The 14,229-nt window shown below is 44.8% G+C and overlaps 1 protein-coding gene across 1 annotated transcript; it reads right to left on the bottom strand.

Moving 5' to 3' along the window:
- Positions 1-7,221: 7,221 nt before the first annotated feature.
- Positions 7,222-14,228, bottom strand: RPS28 (ribosomal protein S28). Its single transcript, XM_030219302.1, has 4 exons — positions 14,159-14,228; positions 11,352-11,399; positions 8,820-8,962; positions 7,222-7,339 (listed from the first exon to the last, which is right to left on the bottom strand). Exons 1-3 carry the CDS (start codon positions 14,195-14,197, stop codon positions 8,840-8,842), a joined length of 210 nt encoding a protein of 69 aa, XP_030075162.1. The 5' UTR covers positions 14,198-14,228; the 3' UTR covers positions 7,222-7,339; positions 8,820-8,839.
- Between the last annotated feature and the right edge of the window lies 1 nt (position 14,229).

Raw genomic sequence — 14,229 nt, 5'->3', positions numbered from 1 at the left:
GGGAGGAGAAGAGGCCGGGCCGGGCTGGGACATGGGAGAGAGAGGAGCATGGATGCGAGGGGGGGGACATGGAAGGGAGAGAGGAGAATTGCTGGAAAAGGATGAATGGAGGGGGCAGGGGACAGAGGAGCATGGATTGGGAGGGCAGGGCTCGGAGAGAGGGGAATTGCTGTAAAGGGATGAATGGAGGGGGCAGGTGACATAGGAGCATGGGTGGGCATGGATTGGGAGGGCAGGGCTCTGGGAGAGAGGGGAATTGCTGGAAAGGGATGAATGGAGGGGGCAGGGGACAGAGGAGCATGGATGGGCATGGATTGGGAGGGCAGAGCTCAGGGAGAGAGGGGAATTGCTGGATAGGGATGAATGGAGGGGACAGATGGGCATGGATGGATATGGATTTCAGGGCAGGGCTCAGGGAGAGAGGGGAATTGCTGGATAGGGATGAATGGAGGGGGCAGGTGACAGAGGAGCATGGATGGGCATGGATTGGGAGGGCAGGGCTCAGGGAGAGAGGGGAATTGCTGGATAGGGATGAATGGAGGGGGCAGGTGACATAGGAGCATGGATGGATATGGATTGCAGGACAGGGCTCAGGGAGAGAGGGGAATTGCTGGATAGGGATGAATGGAGGGGGCAGGTGACAGAGGAGCATGGATGGGCATGGATTGGGAGGGCAGGGCTCAGGGAGAGAGGGGAATTGCTGGATAGGGATGAATGGAGGGGACAGATGGGCATGGATGGATATGGATTGCAGGGCAGGGCTCAGGGAGAGAGGGGAATTGCTGGATAGGGATGAATGGAGGGAGCAGGTGACAGAGTAGCATGGATTGGGAGGGCAGGGCTCAGGGAGAGAGGGGAATTGCTGGAAAAGGATGAATGGAGGGGGCAGGGGACAGATGGGCATGGATTGGGAGGGCAGGGCTCACACTCTCTCTCATATACAATGTCTTTCTGACTCACACTCTCACACACTCTGTCTCACACTGTATCACATTCACTCTCTATGTGCCACACAGTCACTCACACACTCGCTTGGTCTCATACACTCACTCTCACAGAGAATCTGTGTCTCACACACACTCTCTCTCTCGCACACACACACACTCTCTCTCACACTGTGTCTCACATACACACTTGCACACACTCTCATTCTCACACACACACACTCTCACAAACACACTCACACCCAGACTCACTCTCTCTCTCACACACACACACTCACACTTTCACTCTGTCTCTCACACAATCACTCTCACATACACTCTCCCAAACATACACACTCCGAGGAAAACCTTGCTAGCGCCCATTTCATTTGTGTCAGAAACGGGCCTTTTTTACTAGTTCAAAATAAAATGCTTTTTTCTACCTTTGTTGTCTGGTCATTTTATTTTTCCATCATGTTGGTCCCAGTTTTTCTTTTATGCTTTCCTGTCTGTCATCTGCTAATTCTCTTTCAAGTGGCTGCTGTCCATTTCTTTTCTCCTCTCTCCTGTCTATTCCCTCACTACACCTGCCTCTGACATATTTTCAATCCTTTTTATCTCTTTCCTATCTTTTATTTTATTTTCTGTCAACTCAAATTTCACTCTTTTCCAGTCTTCTCCTCTTTACTTTTCAGCTACCTATCAAATGTCCATGTTCTCTCACCTACTAGCTGTCCCATTCCCCCATCTCACTCCTTCCTCAGCCCTCCATTCCCATTACCATATTTCTACCCTCTGTAAACACTATCCTCTCATTTATTTCCTTGCCACCCCCTTCCAGGCTTCTCCCACATGGTTCCACCATTCCCAGCATCTTCTTCCCTCCACCCTTCTGCCTTCTGCCCCATGGCCCAGTATTTCTCCCTCTCTTTCCTCACTCCCATTGTCAGGCATCTCTGCATCACTCCCTTCTGCTCCTGGATCCAACATCTCCCCCTTTCTCCCCTCTCCACCTCCTGTGTATCCCTCCCTCTCATCCCCCCCCCCCCACTTGACCAACATCCCTCCCTCTCTCCCATTGTCCAGTATCTCTGTTTTTCCCTCCTTTGTGCCCTGGGTCCAACATCTCTCCCTTCCTCCCCTCCACCATCATGCCTAATATTTCTCCCTCTCTCCCATGCATCATCTCTCCCTCTTTCCATGCAGTATCTCTCCCTCCCTTTTCTCACCCCTCCACCTCCCTCCCTTTCTCATTTCTCCCTTCTTCCCCTTCACCCCATATCCAACAATTCTCCCTCTCTCCCCCTCCCCACCATCTCTCCCTTGTGGCCAGGGTCCAACATCTCACTCTTCCTCCCCTTCACCATCATGTCCAATATTTCTCCCTCTCTTGCACCCCTCTCCATGCAGTATCTCTCCCTCCCTCCCTCCTTCCCCCCTGTGCATCTTTCCCCCCATGCAGCATTTCTCCCTCCCTCCCCCCCCTCCTTGCATCTCTCCTTCCCTCTCTCACCCCCCTGTGCAGCATCTCTTTTTTCTCTCACTTCCGTGCAGCATCTCTCCTTCCCTTTCTCACTCCCCTGTGCATCTCTCCTTCCCTTTCTCGCTCCCCATTCAGCATTTCTCCTTCCCTCTCTGCCCCCTCCATGCAGCAATTTTCCTTTCCTCTCTGCCCCTCCATGCAGCAACTCTCTGTCCCTCTCTCGCCCCCCCCCCCCCCCGGGCAGCAACTCACCTTCCCTCTCACCCCAACCGTGTAGCAATTCACCTTTCCCCTCTCGCCCTCCCCGTGAAGCAACTCTCCTTCCCTCTCTTGCCCCCCCCCCCCCCCCCCCGTGCAGTATCTGTTCTTTGTTCCTTCTCTCACCTCACCCATCCCATGACTGTCCTTGCTTCAGCTCCTCAGTGGGTCCCCAGCAGCGGCAACGATTCCTATATATATGCTGCCTGCCGCTAACCCAGAAGCCTCCCCCCTGTCGTTTCCCACCCAGGCAGAGAAACAGGAAGCTGCAGCAGAGGAGAGGCTTCCGGTTTAGTGACAGGCAGTGTATAGGAATCGCACTGCCGCTGTCGGGGACCCACTGAAGCAAGGAGAGTTGTGGGATGGATGAGGTGAGGGAAGGAACAAAGAACAGATGCTGCACAGGCCCCATTGGAAACAAAACGATTTAGGACAGGGAAGCCCAGCCTGTTCCAAACTATCGCTGGCACTGTTGCACCTGCTGCTGGGTGGGCCTGAGTCCAAGCTGGGTGGGCTCAGGCCCACCCGTGGCTACGCCCCTGTATAATCATCAGACTAATCCCACCATGTACATCAGCATGTGGCAACACAATAGCACCTTTCATTAAATCTAAGCGTTAATGTTAATGAGGCCGTGAAAACCAAGCCCATGCCTGACCCCATTAAAAATGACTTAATCGTTTTCAGTATGGTAGATGCTCAGCCCACACACCACCTTCCTGAAACGTTTGGAGCCAATAGTGAATTGTTGCTGAAATTATCAGAGTCCCAGCCAGACGGGTTGGTTAAGCAGCACAAACAAGTATGTGGAAATGGTAGAGAAAGTGGATGTCTAGCTCCATAAACATTTGCTCAGATGTTTCCTGTTCGAGATAAAAGCTATTATCTTAATCAAGTTTCCTTCTGGTTGACAGATGACCTGCTGGAAGCCAGTTAGCAATTCTTGTTACAAACTTAAAACTCTAATGGAACAAGCCCTTTGATAAAACGATGGTTGCCATATTATTTCTATGCATTCAATTTTCAGGATATAATGGCTAATGGCATAACACTACAACTACACTCACAGAAAAGGGTCTTATACCTCACTATCTTTCTTTGTACTTATCTTGAAAACAAAGCTGTAATTTAGGATTCAGCATAAACGTAAAGAAAAATCTGGAACAAGACTGCAGGTTTTTTTTTTTTAATTTGCTAGGATTTTCACCCAGCCGTGCTAGTATAGTATTAACTGTTACAGTAGTGATTTGAGTTAGATGCCAACTGAAGCTGGTGCTTTTGGTTATGACCAAAACCATATTCATGTCTGGGTTGCAGCCAGAACCAGAAATAAAAACATGGCCCTGCACCCCCTAGAGAAAACCCATCCACCAGCTCCAGCCACCCTCCCCTGCTCCAGGAGCATCTCACTTTGCTCCTGCCCCCAGTGGCTATATGTTCAAAACAGCAGCAAAGACTGCTGTGGGAGGTCGCTACTGCCATTTTGGAATTGGGAATACCATAAGCTTTTCCTACTTATGCTATTCCCAATTTCAAAATGGCAGCCACACCGTTGCACCAGGAAGTCATATCCATAACTTTGAACACGGAGTCACTGACGGCAGGAGTTAACAAGGGATGCTCCTGCCTCAATGCCACCAGGGCCTTTAGAAGGTAGGCCCGAGGAGGGCATGCGAAGCTGGTGGGCAGGCTGGCGGTGGGAAGTGGTCTTGCAATGGCAATACCAGGGGCCTCATTTTCAGTTCCAACTGGAAATGCTTGGGTTTCAGCTGAAACCCACCTGAATTTCAGCTCGGTTTTGCAGAAGCTAAAACTTAGTCAATCTCTAATTTGAATACATGTGTGTGGTGTGATAGACCCAGATCCTCTTCTTGCTTTGATAGTTATCAACTAATTTCTAATATTTGGCTAAGATTATTGTAAGATCTGCAGTTATGCACACTGTGGAACTTGTAGAACATACACTCATACAAATGGCCTGCACATGTGCCAAACTGTTTTTTTTGCAATGAAACTGCTATTGCAAAGTGATGAATGAGGTAAGCTTATACAGATGCTGGTCATATAGAGCTTGATCATGATATTGCTTTGGATCAGGGGTTTCTCAACCTAGTCCTTAGGACACACCTAGCCAGTCAGGTTTTCAGGATACCCACAATAAATAAAGATCCCACATGCATTTTTATTATGGGTATCCTGAAATCCTGACTGGGTAGATGTTTCCTGAAGACTGGGGTTGAGAACTCTTATATTAGATGGATGTACCCAGTTCAATCAACAAGGGAAAGCTGCACTGAAGAGAAGACACAAGTGCTAAGAAAAAATTGTGTTTACCAAACTCGCATGCTTTTCTGAGAACATTTTTCCTATACATCCCCATCAATCTGACTTCAGGTCTCACCACAGTAAAGAAACCATCATGGCAGCACTTATCAGTGAACTTCATTTCTACTTGGACCAGTATCAAAAGGTACTGGCAGTCTCACTAGACCTTTCTGCTGCTTTTGATCCGGTTGACCATTCCCTCTTACTCGCACATTCATCTAACTTAAGCATCACTGGTACAGTTTTTTCTGGGTTTGCTTCCTTTCTATCTCATCACACATTGCAGGCCATTCTCTCTGACACATCAGTGTACCCCAAGGGTCTAGACTCTCTCTCATCCCCTTACTGCTCTCATACAATCCTTCAAAATCTCTGCTTATCTTTATGGCGATGACATTCTGCTGCTCTTTATCCTCTTCCTCTCCTTCCCTTACTCCTTTACAGATGTCTTGACTCAACTACTAGCTGGCTAAGTGATCAATTAGTGCTCAATCCGGAGTTACCTGTTAGTTCTCTGGTTCAACTCTCCTTCCTCCAGCACTTTAGTTGGCACATCTATTATATCAGTATCTACCCTTTCGTTATTTAGGTATTACTCTCTATTTCTCACTTTCTTTTTTGCCACAGCTATCTCACTTTACCAAAACTAGTTTTGTTTTCCGCAAGCTACGTGCAAGTTGTCACCTCTTTGATACATCACAATTCCATGCACTAATCCTTTTTTTTAACACCTGTCTTGATTATTGTAATATTGCTTATGCTGGTCTACCTTGTCAAACAATAAAGTAACTTCAATCGCTCCAGAAAACAAGCCATCCGATTACTCTGTCGTGCCCATCGCTATGATCATACATCACCTCTGCTGAAACAATATCATTGGCTCCCCATTGAACAAAGGATCACTTATAAAATTGCCACCCTCACTTTCAAGGCCTTTAGACTTGGTATGCCCGACTATCTCTCTCGTTTAATCCTTATTGCCCCTCCACAACCCTCCATTCATTAAACGATCACCGCTTAGTTCTACCTTCTCTAAAACATACCCATCACAGCGCATTCTTCTTCCTGGCTCCTCATACCTGTTCCTTCGTAGTAACTCCTTGTAAGGATTTTAAAACTGAGCTGAAAACCTGGCTTTTCCACTTAGCTTTTGGTAAATGTTTGCTGAAATTACCAGTGTTACTCTTCGACCCTGTCCTTCACGTGTTTGCTTTACCCTTTTTTTTTTTGTTGCAATGTTTATGTTTCTAAACTTAACACTCTGCTCTCCTATATATTGAGTTCTTTTCTTGTTTCCATTTTTTTAGCCTGTACTCCGCTCTGTTCTGCCCATCAGCTAGAGCAATATAGAAAGTTAAGGCAAATAAAAAGTGAAGGAGGAGATTGTTGAGGCCACATTTTTTTTTTTGGGGGGGGGGGGGGGAGAATTATCCTCAAGAAGCCTGATCTTTCCCCACTATTGTTAAATAGTGCCCTGTATCCAGTCAAATCCAAGGCCCCCTGAAAGCCGTACAAACCACTCAACAGTTCTGCCTACTGTACTGTAATTTGCCTGTTTATTAATAAAATTGTAAATAAATTAGTTAAGAAAAGCAGTAGGCAGCTCTATTCAAAACAGCATTAAAATCTCATCACTTAAGGAACCTGGAGTGGCAGTTATTTATGCGATTACTGTGTACTGTCATAGAAACATGACGGCAGATAAAGGCCATATGACCCATCCAGTCTGCCCATCCTCTGTCAACATTGTAAGTAGTATACTATGCAATTATGAATGGGTTTTTTTTTTTTTTGGTTGTCTATTGCCTATGACCACACTGATCTTGAATGTCTTCAAAGGCTGTAAAATAAACGCACAATAAATAAAATACATCACCTCACTAGGCAGACTAGATGTGCCATTTTGGGGCTTTTCCTGCCATCATTTACTATATAAAAGCAGAGCTTGGACCCAGGGAAAGATTTAAGTGACTTTTCTCCTTTCTGGCTTGTGCGCTCAGAGACCAACTCCCACCCCTTATGACAGGCCTGCCTCAAGCCACCCTCTCTCCCCAATGGTCAAACCCTTTTGCCCATTGTCAGAACATGCCTTATTACCCAGAAAGTATGGCACAGTTTTCAAACAGTACCATTTGTAAGCCTGGAAGAGCAGAAACAATCCTTTTATTTCCAGTAGTAAAATTCTTAAAGAGGAATGCAGACTGGAAATAGGTCAACAGCAACACAATACTTAAAAGGATTTGTCAAATATGTTTATTTCACAACAGCACTGTTTCTGTAATGTAATTTACATGGGGGGAAATAGGATGTGAAAACTCCAGGTCTTGTCTTCAAGATCCAAACAAAAAATCTGAAAGCAAAAAAAACAAAACAGTTATAAGCACAGGATTTACTTATTGCAGCTAGAGATACACAATAACCAATTAAGTTAAACATGACCACCACGAAAATGTCAAGCTGGCTAAGTGGAGATTAGAAGATGGACACCAGCAGAGTGTAGGCAACACCCTCATCACATTTCAGCACATCCTATCCTGCAGGAAACTGGATGTCAGGATGCCCCCCCAGATGCAGGTGGCACCTGCTGGACTGTTTGCAATTATTTCTACTTTTAATGCTTCATGAAAGCTGGTACCAACTTTTAGAAACAAACAGATATTTTTGGTATGACCTCTCAGGTTTTAATAGGTAAATAGATTGGATGGGTACAGTAATGTAATACATTTGATATACCACCTTTCTTTGGTACAGCCAACATATTATACATGCAGGTACTCTCTCTGTCCCTGGTGGACTCACAATCTAAATTTTGTACCTGGGAATGGAGGAAAAATTTTCTACTTTATTTCATTCACCTTTACAGAGTATTTAAAACTTGTGTCAGAATTTAGCTCCGACTAGCATCCTTGCCCTCTTCAGGATACCCACAATTAATATTTATGAGAAAGATTTGTATGCACTGCCTTATCATGGACACTTAACGAATGACACATGGGATTATTGTAGGAGAAAAAGTGTATTATCTCTATTTGAAAAGTGGTATACCCTATAGCAGCCATTCCCATCCCAGTCCTCGAGGCACACCTAGTCCCGCGGGGGTTTTCAGAATATCCACAATGAATATACGTGAGAGAGATTTGCATGCACTGCCTCAGTTGACTTGATACTTAGACCTGCAACTAGGTTAGGTGGTATATCAAGTTTATTATTAAATTTCAGAGGACCAGAACCTGAGAAAGTATACATTTCAGCTTTTCAAAAGGAGAATGGTAGGTATTCCTGATATGAAAAAAAAAAAAAAAAAAAAGTTTTAAAATGCCCTGGGGTCAGGACTAGAAAGAATGGAAAACCATGCACAATCTGACAAAATACAGGTGTCATGGGCACTGTAGACTGCTAAACCGACAAACCAAGAAGAGTGGAAAAAGTCAACCACAATGTCCAGGGTGACCAAAGTTTATTCTCCAGTCATACATTGCTGACAGACTGACCCAACACGGGCCATGTTTCAACAAACACAGTCTTCGTCAGGGGTTTCTTCTCAATCAGCAAGTATAGCCACGCTTAAAAATATGTCATAACAGCACTACTTTTAGAGCGCATGGCAGCACAGTGCTCTACGTTCTCCAGAAGCTGCTACCAGGCAATAATTTCATGAACCACTACAGGTCTCAGAGTGGCTGCTCCTGCTCCCCAGACAACATACAGACCATTTTCTCTTGCACACAGTAGTGCTATCTGAAGTTTAGTCATTATGTCACAAACTAGGTGTAAGGGGGTTGTAAATAAGACAAATAAAACTGTGCTACCATTAGAAAGGCAGATATTACCTGCATGAGCTGGTTTTAGCTCATCGTAACCTCCTGGCCTCACGCTCAGATTCCAGCAGTGTCAGGACATCCCCCTCACGCACGGGGCCCTTCACATTCCGGATGATTGATCGATTGCTGTCATCCATGAATTCCACACGGACCTGTAGGAAAAAGAGAACAATGCATTATCTACAGTCAACAAGTCTCTTTGCATTGAGCATTTCATAGGTGAGGTGAGTACTTTTAATACACATTTATTTTACACATTTATACACCGCTTAAATCAAAGTGGTTTACAATAAAAACGTACAAAATCCCAAAACATCAATACATACATCATTGTATTATTTCAAGAACTTGCAGCAAAAACTGTGCCAATATATGCTAACTTTACATAAATACCTCCACGAACAATGCAGTCTTCAATAGCCGCTTAAATTGTGAAGTTTCAGCACAATCTCAATTGACTTTCAATACACTCCATAACTGCTCCCCAGTCACAGAAAAGGCAGCAGATCTAGTTTCAATATCTAACTTGAGACACTAGAACAGATGATAAACTCATTGTAGTCTCTCATCTCAAACTCCTGGCAGGACGATACACACAAGGTGTCTTTCAAATATAATGGAGCAGAGCTATAGATAGCTTGGTGCACATAAAGAACCTACTATACAGTCTTATAAGACAAGGAAACAGCATCGTACCTAGATCAAAGTCAAAATTGCATGCCTTTGTTTTTCTAGAGGTATTTTCTAAATAGGTTCTAAATTTCCTCAAAACACCACAGAATCAACTTTTCATGACGCCAGACTCAGTTCATAGGTTTAGTTTATTAAAAATGTGATATACTGCCTTTTCCAGTTTACAGTTGTGTACAATAAAAAATACACCAAGACTATTCTGTACAGCTTCTGAGCACAGTTCCTAACCGATGTAAGAGACAGCAAAGAACATAAACCAGAGATTAATTCTTTGACAGTCACATGAATAGGCACAATTTAAGCAGCAAGTACACAAGTCAAAACCTTTGCATCCAATAAGGAAAATGCTTACAAAGGTGCTAGACAGTGACTCTTCCCCAATACAAGCTATTATACAATGGTAACAATGCAATGGCCAAATGGAAAGCACACACGCAGCTGGGTCCACTCTCTAGCACCTACCTCCACAGCATTAGTAAAGGCTACTGTAAACTGACCTGACAGTTTCAATGTGCAGGAGAAAATTTGCAGATGAAATATAAAATGTTACAGGAATTCAGAATAGACAAGCCTTATAATCCTAACATGCCAACATATATGCTTAGAATACATTTAGTCTTGTACAGTTTCTAGAAAACTGTTACAAATAAGAATTCACATGTCCAGAGATACCATGAAAGCACCATGGGCCCCACTAACCCTCCTATATACTACTAGAATACTGGTTCTCAACCAGTGTTTCAGGACATACTGGTGCCCGCCAAGAGGTGGGAGGTGTGTCACAAAAAGTTTGGTGTAGACAGCAAGTCCGAGTTTCCTTTAAAACCATTGAGCCTGAAAGCTGGGAAGACCAGCGATCTTGAGAGTCAGGTTTTTGAAATCCCCATAACTGGTCCCCATTTCTGCTTCCCTACAACCCCCAATAATAACTGCTGCTTCCAGCCCCAACTAAAAACTTTGCAGGTCTGCTGTCCATAGATTCTGAGTAGAACCATCAAGGGTGAAAGTGAGGCAAGTTTCAAATGACCAAAGAAAACGAGTAAGAGCATCCAAGAGTTTATTTACCAAAATATGCTGACACAAAGACCCTACAAAGGCCGTGTTTCGGCCCAAAGCCTTCCTCAGGGGTCGCAGCAATTCAAATAAAATCAGCTTCGCAGAGTATTTAAATGGGAACATAACATGGAAGTGCTGGAATGATATGCGCTGAAAGGCATAGCAACTCTTGGATGCTCTTACTCCTTGTTTGCCTTGCTCATTTGGAACTCTCCTCACTTTCACTCTTGTTGGTTCTGCTTGATTTTTTGTGGAAATTGTGAGGAACCCCTTTTTTTCTTGCATAGATTCCGAGTAGCATATTTGCAGGTTTTTGTGTTGCTTCACAGTATCTGGCTGTGGTGGAATTTTGTGCTGCTGTTATTGAGGTGACACTACAATTTGAATACACGTTTATCTGGGACTGATATGTTGCCTATGCCATATCAAAATGTTGTATGCAAATCCATACTAAACACAGTTAAAAAATGAAATATTTAGGCATGCTTTGTTCATCTGTGAATTCTAGTGTTTGGTGTGTCATATATAAACATTGTCTGTCAGATCTACACAAGAAGAAAGGTTGAGAACCATTATACCAGAGTAACACAAAACACCAGGTATAACTTATTGTACGTGAGCTTCTAGCACCTCTCAGGAGTTCTCCAGTGTCAAAGCTTGGAGAGCTCAAGTACAATAAATATCTCGTGTCGGATCAAGAAAAAGCCATCAAAGTATTCCTCTTTAACAGGACCAGCATATCAAATATGCGAGACTGGAATACTTCTCCTCCAAACCAAGGTAGGGTCTTACCTGGGTACACTGTCCTTGTGAACCAGTCCTGCCCAGCACCTTGGTGACCTATAAAGGGAAAAAGATCATCAGCAGGAATAGCATCCAGTTTACACTAGGGCCTGGTGCCTCCCACACCCATAACTTGACCAGGCAGAGAGTACTCTCCACTTCCGCAGCTTCAAATTTATAAGAAAATAAGTGTTGCTATACTGGGTCAGACCCAAGGTCCATCAAAACCAATATCCTGTCTCCAACAGTGGCCAATCCAGGTCACAAGTACCTGGCAAGATCCCAGAACAGTAAAACAGATTTTATGCTGCTTATCCTTGAAATAAGCAGTGGATTTTCCCAAGTCCATCTTAATAGTGGCTTATGAACTTTTCTTTTAGGAAATTATCCAAACTTTTTTTTTTAAGCCTTACTAAAATTTTACCACATTCTCTGGCAATGCATTCCAGAGCTTATATTTTATACTACTGCTGTATTGAATGCTTGTGTTTGCTGTAATTACACAGTGATTTTCTCTGGTGCGTTTTAAATTTATTACTCAGTTTCATTATATGCTGTTTTTGGAAAGGGTAAACAAGTAATTCACAGCTACCCAGCCACTTGGTAATTTTCTCTTCTATCGAGCCACTTTACCCTTTCCTCAGAAAAGTCATCCTATCCCCTTTATCATTTGTCACCCTTCTCTGTACCTTTTCTAATTCTGCTGTATCTTTTTTGTAACCTACCTGTCCCTCCAACTACCGCCCCATTTCCCTCCTACCCTTCCTCTCCAAGATACTTGAACGCGCCGGCGCCGTTCATAGCCGTTGCATTGATTTTCTCTCCTCTAATGCCATCCTCGATCCGATTCAATCCGGCTTTCGTCCCCTACACTCGACAGAAACGGCACTATCTAAAGTCTGCAATGACCTGTTCCTCGCCAAATCCAAAGGTTACTACTCCATCCTCATCCTCCTCGACCTATCCGCCACTTTTGACACGGTCAATCACAACCTACTTCTTGACACACTGTCCTCCTTTGGGTTCCAGGGCTCTGTCCTCTCCTGGTTCTCCTCTTACCTCTCCCATCGTACCTTCAGAGTACACTCTCATGGCTCGTCCTCCTCCCCTATCCCGCTTTCTGTTGGAGTTCCTCAGGGATCTGTCCTTGGGCCCCTCCTTTTTTCAATCTACACCTCTTCCTTAGGCTCCCTGATCTCATGTCATGGTTTCCACTATCATCTTTATGCTGACGACACCCAGCTGTATCTCTCCACACCAGACATCACTGCGGAAACCCAGGCCAAAGTATCGGCCTGCTTATCCGACATTGCTGCCTAGATGTCCAACCGCCACCTGAAACTGAACATGGCCAAGACTGAACTTATTGTTTTCCCACCCAAACCCACTTCTCCTCTCCCTTCACTCTCTATCTCAGTTGATAACACCCTCATCATCCCCGTCTCATCTGCCTGCAACCTCGGTGTTAGCTTCGACTCCTCCCTCTCCTTCTCTGCGCATATCCAGCAGATAGCCAAGACCTGTCGCTTCTTCCTCTACAACATTAGCAAAATTCGCCCCTTCCTCTCTGAGCACACCACCCGAACTCTCATCCACTCTCTTATTACCTCTCACCTTGACTACTGCAACCTACTCCTCACCGGCCTCCCACTTAGCCACCTATCCCCCGTTCAGTCCATCCAGAACTCTGCTGCACGTCTTATCTTCCGCCTTGACCGATATACTCATACCACCCCTCTCCTCAAGTCACTTCACTGGCTTCCGCTCAGATACCGCATACAGTTCAAGCATCTCCTACTAACCTACAATTGCACTCGATCTGCAGCCCCTCCTTACCTCTCTACCCTCATTTCCCCTTACGTCCCTACCCGTAACCTCCGCTCTCAAGACAAATCCCTCCTTTCAGTACCCTTCTCCACCACCGCCAACTCTAGGCTCCGCCCATTCTGCCTCGCCTCACCCCATGCTTGCAACAAACTCCCTGAGCCTATACGCCAGGCCCCCTCCCTACCCATCTTCAAATCATTGCTCAAAGCCCACCTCTTCAATGTCGCTTTCGGCACCTAATCACAACACCTCTACTCAGGAAATCTAGACTACCCCAATTTGACATTTCGTCCTTTAGATTAGGGACTGTCCTTGGTTATTAATTTGTACAGCGCTGCGTAACCCTAGTAGCGCTCTAGAAATGTTAAGTAGTAGTAACCAGAATTGCACCCTCAAATTTTCTGCGCTAGCCTCCCCTCCACCACATCAGAGCGATTCTCCAGGAATCAACTTAAGACTAAACAATCATCTAGGGCAGTACTGAGTAGCCACCATCACTACAATGGAGGTGAGCAAGTTTCCAATAACCCGTTCACCTGGATAAATAGCAAAAAAAAATAAATTATATATATATATCTATATATCTATATATATATATAGATAGATATAAACTAAAGTTCAATACTAAACATATGGAATCCAAATACATATGTTTCTATACAATTTCACAACGGATGGTACTAGATGTACCGTACAGGTCTTTTACCTGCAGTCATCTATTATGTTACTATACAAACACAGGGGTAAACGTGATTATGAAGCTGAATTGTCAAAATCCCAGGAAGGTCTGAAAAACAATTTAAGTGGGGGAGGGTAAAGCAAACCTAGCATCCTTATACAGGCCTAGGATCCTCCCCTCCACCCATTACCGAGTCTTGCCTCCTTTCCCAGGACCCTCTTCTCACGGTTACCATACCTCCCCCTCCCCTAGCCCGTTCTCTCCTTCCCCCAGACCTCACTCCCTTATAGTACCCCAGGCCCACGCTTACTCGCGCCAGTTTAATCGGCTGCACGCGGCTCGCTTCCATGATGTCAGCCTCAAAGCGAAAGAAAGTCACGT

The sequence above is a fragment of the Microcaecilia unicolor genome, chromosome 11 (genome assembly GCF_901765095.1).
Source record: "Microcaecilia unicolor chromosome 11, aMicUni1.1, whole genome shotgun sequence".
In the NCBI taxonomy this organism is placed as follows: Eukaryota; Metazoa; Chordata; class Amphibia; order Gymnophiona; family Siphonopidae; genus Microcaecilia; species Microcaecilia unicolor.
This window is presented reverse-complemented; position numbering and strand designations above follow the sequence as displayed.

What these genes read in the sequence shown, in the direction of transcription:
- RPS28 (XM_030219302.1), bottom strand. Translation starts at nt 14,197, where the DNA reads ATGGAAGCGAGCCGCGTGCAGCCGATTAAACTGGCGCGA. An exon ending in AGCCGATTAAACTGGCGCGA is followed by an intron (nt 11,400 to 14,158) that starts GTAAGCGTGGGC and finishes TTCCCTTTATAG; the next exon opens with GTCACCAAGGTGCTGGGCAG. An exon ending in CACAAGGACAGTGTACCCAG is followed by an intron (nt 8,963 to 11,351) that starts GTAAGACCCTAC and finishes TTTTTCCTACAG; the next exon opens with GTCCGTGTGGAATTCATGGA.